This window comes from Echinops telfairi, unplaced genomic scaffold, assembly GCF_000313985.2.
Source record: "Echinops telfairi isolate 266 unplaced genomic scaffold, ASM31398v2 ScPeMD7_4;HRSCAF=17, whole genome shotgun sequence".
Classification (NCBI taxonomy): Eukaryota; Metazoa; Chordata; class Mammalia; order Afrosoricida; family Tenrecidae; genus Echinops; species Echinops telfairi.
In genome coordinates, this window is record NW_022103900.1 from 12,799,466 (window position 1) to 12,805,799 (window position 6,334).

Below are 6,334 nucleotides of genomic sequence, written 5' to 3' on the forward strand. Positions count from 1 at the left end.
ATATGTGTGCTCGGCTATAAAAAAATTTTAAGTATGATCTACAAAGTATATTACTCCCAGTAGATGGTCTTCTAAAAACAGTCTTATCACTATGCACACGTGCCATAATGTCAAAGGTATGACAAGCTTACATCGTCATAAAGGAAATTCACAAGTCCTTGCTGTAAGTGGTCTCTTCTCCTAAAGAAATCTTAAAACAAACCATAAATTACTTCATTAAAATTGAAAGTCTAAGGTAACTCTTCAAAAGGGCAGCATTTACATTGACTCAAGGTCAAAGTTCAGAGGGTTGGGCATGAAGGAAGACTAGAAATAGGAAACACGGGGAGAAAGGAGCACTAGAGAGCCAGTCATAGAAACAGGCAAGACACGGAGGGAGGGGGATAAGGGATGCTACTTTGTGGGCTTGCAATGAATGAGATAAAACACAAGGTATATAAATTGTTGAATGGAAAAATGATCTGTTTTATAAACTTTCACCCAATTCACAATGGAAAAAAACTATTTTTATTAAATAAATTTTTAAATCTATAGTTTCAAATACCTAGTGTATTCAGTTAAGGAGCCCTGGTGGCATGGTGGTTATGTGTTGGACTACTAACTCCAAAGCCGGCAGTACAAAACCACCAGCCACCCTGCAGGAAAACAGAGGAGGCTTTCTACTCCTATAGCTAGTCTTGGAAACCCACAGGCCAGTGCTACCTTGTCCTGTGGGGTCACTATGAGTCAGAATCGACTCAGTGGCCATGAGTTTGGTTTTTTGGTGAGTGTCCCCAGTTACTACATAAATTAATACTTTCATATTCAATTCAATTAAAAAGTGTTTAAACATATTCAATTAAATATTAGGTTGTTCTATATGTGAACATTCTCCAAAACTGAGTTCTAATAATTTTTCATAATTTATATTCCTGTGTTTCAAACCTAATGACTGGTTAAAGTTAGGGATGAATAAAGAAGAAACTACACACTATTGCAGAATGCTGAAGGAAGAAAGAGACTATTCAAGAACGACAGTAACAAAATCCTGTATCCATTTTCCTGTGGCAGATACCTGTCAATGCTCGAAGCTGCACACAGGAAGCAACATAGTCATCAAAGAAGATGCGGCCATTCTTGCTATAACGTTTAGCAACAGCACTTAATGTCTGAGGACTTAACCTATAGCCTAAAAACAAGAGATTGGTAAATTAAAAGGTCTCAAATTAACTAGCATAAGAATATTCCAACACTGTGCTCTCTCACAAAGTTGCAAAATAAATTCATTTTAAAATTAAAAATGTGTATTAGAAGCAATGCATTTGAGATAGAAACTGATTTTTTTAAGTTCATTATTATTGCTGCCGAATGGTGCACAAATACAACAGTCCTAGCTTTGTCCTAAAATCAAACCTAATGAAAAAAAAATAAGCCTATTGTGTATCTGATTTTGAAATAAGGCTTTAGTATTTCAATTCTGTAACGCTGTGTATATCAAGAGGAAAGTTGCTAGTTGACTTTGCTATCTTCCAAATACATTTTCTTTTAAATATATAACTTGTATGGAACTTGTACAGCCAGAGAAAAATCATAAGATTAACAAGGTTACCTCGAAGGGGAAGGAACAGGGCAATTTTATACCTATTTGTGTCTATAATTCTTAGCCTAGTTCTTCATATGTTGTACCCTTAACTACAAACGTCTTAACAGTTCCTGGTTTCTGTGTTGTTCGTTCTTATGATTCAAACATTTCGGATAATGTTTGGGAACAAGAAAAAATTTTTAATTACTGAATCCAGTTATATGTGTCTTGATTTAGTTTTAAACCCTATGCAAGTATTTCTGTTTGATTATTTGTGTTTTAAAACATAAATACTGAAATGTAAAACATATAAATGATTAGATTTAGAAATTAACCTCTTCTACATGCTGCACCTTCATAGACTATTCTGAGCCTTTAATGAGATCTTTACAACTTAAATGGAGCAACGGTGGCACTATGGGATAAGTGTTGAGCTACGGCCGTTAAGTCAAAACCACCAGTTCTTCTGCTTTAGAGTCTAGAAAACCCTACCGATCAAGTCTCCTCCTGTCCTCTCATGTCTGTCTGTCTGTGAGGTAGAATTAGCGTGATAATTCTGGGTTGAGAGTTTTCTTGTATACGCCTTACAATGGAACACACTGAGCTGGTCTCAGTATTCTTGGCTTTCTACATTATTAGATCAATAAACTTTGACCAAAACCTCTAACTCATTCAAAAATGAAAATAAATATCATAGGAAAAATTGTAATTGCACTTATAATGCAATTTAACCCAGGAAGTTTGACAAAAGTAAAGGAACACAAAGAGATAAATTGAGAGAGGAGACAACTAAAGTTGCAACGTAATGTAATTACACCACACAACTGCATTCTGAGCTTACCACCAGATAATTAGGACGGATGTGATATTAATAAAATTCTTAAGATTTTTCCACAGTACTTTACGCAAAATAATTGGAACAATTATAGATATATTTGAAGATCTTAATTTGAAAAATCTAGGGCACCTTCTGTTTTCCTATACGTAATGACCTATTTGAGCTCTCTAGATGTTTTCCTGTGTGTAAAACATTCTGGTTAATTTTTCAAAACTCTGTTTAATTAAATACTAAGAGCATCCATTAGGTACTAAAGCTCAGATATACATATTTATATGAGGAAAATTGACCCCAAAATCCTTAGTGTAAAATGAAAATGTCTATTCATAAACTAAACCATATATACTACCAGTTTTGACTCCTTCAAATTGGAATTTGAAGTAAGTCTGCTTGAGTTGGGTTCAGATTTTAACTTTCAGAGAGATCACTTCTTATCAATATAAGTTACTTTTAAAATGGGGGTACAGCAGGAGAGGTTGGGAGGAAGTGGGGAGCTGATAACAATGAATACAAGAAAAGTAAATGTTCTAAAGTTGATTGTGGAGATGATTGTATAACTCTTTCTAATATAATTCAACTATTGAAGTGCATGCTGAATAAAACAATGACTAATAATTAAATAAGTAGTATTAATAATTAGATAATTATTAAGTAAATAATGAGTAATTAAGTAAAAAATAACAACCAATACAAATAACACAAAAGATAACAATCAAATAGCATAAAACAACAAAACCATCAAAAACTAAAATCAGGTAATTAAAACCACAAGGGTAATCATAATTCAGGAGAAATTCTCCAAGCGAAACAAACTATAAGAAAGTAATGTAGCATCACTACATAAGATCGATGACTTCTCCACAAAAACAAACAGAACAAGAACCTCCACTTACAAGCTCAAAACCTTTAAAAACATTTGAATTATTGCCAAATGTAGTACGCTTTCCATTATGAAGTATTTTGGTATATATGCTACATTTAAAAAGAAAAGGGGGGTGCTTGAATGCTGAAAAACTAAACTATAAAATAATAGACTTGTGATCAATTCAGATAAGCCCTTCCTCCAAAATGAGGGAGATCCCACCAAGCTACAAGAGAATAGAATGTAAATGGTGAATACTAACAATTATATGTATAAAGTTAAGTGTATCCGACAGAAATCATTTAGAAATTATTTAGTCAACTGACATGTATGGCATATCGACTTTTTAAAAATAAATCATGTAAAACCATTTCATTACAGAGTTCTGTTGGTGTGAGGTGTCAACGAGTCAGTTCTGACCCATAATGACTGCACAACAGACCGGAACACTGCTCGGTCCAGCACCATCCTCACAGTGGCTCCTATGCTTGAGCCCTACGTTGCCGCTGATGGGTCACTCCATCCAGTGGGTCTGCCTCTTTTTCTCTGCCACTCTACCAAAGTAACGAGCCCTCGTCAGTATGTATCTATAACCTTGAATCCAACAAGGCAGACTTAGTAGAATAATACATTCCTTTATTATTGCGCAAACTAAGACCATTGATATGCATCTTATTATGAAGAGAAAATCAAGCTAGATCCATTCTAGAAGACCTTAATCTTCTTACCCATAGCTGCAATGGCTTGACTCAATTCATGATGCTCCACTGTGCCACTTCGGTCTTGATCAATGGTCATGAAGTTTAGCTGCCAAGCACTCAGAACTGCCCACAGTTCTTTGAATTCACTAAATCCCATTTTACCTGTGCAGTCCCTCTGGTACTTTATTAACAAAAATACATTTTGGTGCCACAGAATATTAACCTAACCCCAAACAGTAAACCACTGATTAAGAAATTAGCATGTCCCTGTGGTATTAACCAAATGTTTCATATAAATAGATCTCCATGTATAAATATAAATGTGCAAAATTCTGGTAGGTTCTTACAAAGTATTTTCAAACTCTCCAGGCCACTGTGCTCGCTCATTCGTCACAAACACTTAGCTCAATTTTAAAAAACAAAGCATTCCCTATTCTAGAATTTTGTGGGTTTTTTAAAAAGGATACATCCAACATGGCAATCATAATTCTGCAGGTTTCCAAACTGAAGGCTGTAAAACATATTCAATATGGAAATTAGAGTCTGCCCATTTTACCCATATAACATTATCACAGAATCTTTTCTTCGAAACAAGGTATTACATAAATGATTACCCTAATCAATAAGCTTTTACTGCACATTAGGCATTCATGGCAGAAAAAAGACTGAAATTAAAATTATTACATGCAAACTGTTTACTCTGACAATGAGATCAAGGTGTCTCAAATAGCTTTTATGAAATAACTAAGAAATAAGTGTACTTTGCTTTGCCTAAAGCCCAGGGAGGAAGACTTCTGCCTTCCTAAAGCAAGTAGGAAGCAGGGACAAAGTCAAGTCAGGCACGTGTTCAGAAAGGACACAAGTGGGAGGAATAAGAACGGGGTTGAAGCCCTGGGAGTGGCATGCCGTGAGTGCAGAAAGGCAGCTAAGTGGCAGGTGATGAAAATCTGGAATGCCACACTGAAGACCAATAAAAGGCACTGTAGGATTTTAAGGAGCATAGTACTATGACTTGATTTCCCTTTTAGAAACTTGATAGACTAGAAAGTCGGATGATATGGGAGGTAGGTAGGTAAACCATTTCAGTTTATTATACTAGATTGAGTAAACTTTAAAAACCAGATTTTGGAGTGTAGAGAGAAGCCAAAGAAAGAAAATATAAGGAGAGGCCAACCCCAATCCCAACCACGTGGACTGCACCCCAGAAGAATTCACTTCAGAGGACAGCACTAAAGCTACAGCTCCGGGAGAGGGACATGTCTGATCAAAGTACACAGGAGCAAATGAAGGGAGAGGAAGAGAGAGTGGAGCACATCCTGGCCCACCAAGCCCTGAGAATGATATTCCTGCTCAGAATAGCCAATACACAAAGAGGACCATAGGGCTGGCCCCACTACCAGACATGATGTCCCTCACTGACCCATAAAGCTATGAGGGAAAACACTGGAGAGACGGAGCGGGAATTGTGCCCCATCTGACTCCATCACACCTAGGTGAAACACTAAGGACTTGCAACAGAACAGCAAGGGGAGCAGAGCAACGAAGTCCCTAGGGAATTCCAAAAATAGACTTTGGTGACAAGGCACAGCACCCAATCACAATCGACCAGAAAACACTCCTAAAGGTCAACAAACATCTTAAACTACTTACAGTCTTTTCTTTCTTTTTTTTGTCCTTGGTTTTTCTTTTTGTTTTGTTTTCTTTTGTTGCTTTGTTTTGCTCTGTTTTGTTTTTTGGCATATTATTATCTCTGCATGTCTATCTAGATGGGATAAACAATCTGGAGGAGGAAACAATGGGGCCAGTTATGGGGGCAGGAGACATGGGCGAGGGGGAGGCAGAGAAAAGGAAGTGGGTGTTAACAAACCCAGGGACAAGGGAACAACAAGTGATCCAAAATCGTTAGTGAGGAGGGTGTACGAGGCCAGATAGAACTTGATCGAGGGCAATGTAACCGAGAGGAACATGATAGTGGGAAAAGACGAAAGTAAAAGGAAAGAACTAGAAAGCAAGGGGCATTTATAGAGGTATAAATTCAGGCATGTACATATATAAACATACTTATATATGACGATGGGGAAATAGATCTATGTACAAATATTTATAGATCTAATATTAAGCAGCAGATGGACATTGGGCCTCTACTCAAGTATTCCCTCAACGTAAGAATACGTTGTTCTATTAACCTGGTATTCCATGATGCTCACCTTCCTGACGTGATCACTGAAGACAAATGTTGTGAGAAAGCTGATGGTATCCGGCTATCAAAAGATATAGTCCTGGGGTCTTAAATACTTGAAGACAAACAAGCGGCCATCGAGCTGAGAAGTAACAAAGCCCACATGGAAGAAGCACACCAGCCTGTGTGATCA

The 6,334-nt window shown here is 36.8% G+C and overlaps 1 protein-coding gene across 1 annotated transcript in view; it reads right to left on the bottom strand.

Moving 5' to 3' along the window:
- Nucleotides 1-6,334, bottom strand: part of GCA (grancalcin) — a 21,530-nt gene that overhangs the window by 765 nt on the left and 14,431 nt on the right. The window contains exons 3-6 of the mRNA XM_004703915.2: nt 4,430-4,473; nt 3,990-4,137; nt 1,055-1,168; nt 132-190 (exon numbers count right to left, since the gene is read on the bottom strand). Of these exons, the coding sequence (XP_004703972.1) occupies nt 132-190; nt 1,055-1,168; nt 3,990-4,137; nt 4,430-4,473 (365 nt within the window). The remainder of the gene's footprint in view (nt 1-131; nt 191-1,054; nt 1,169-3,989; nt 4,138-4,429; nt 4,474-6,334) is intronic.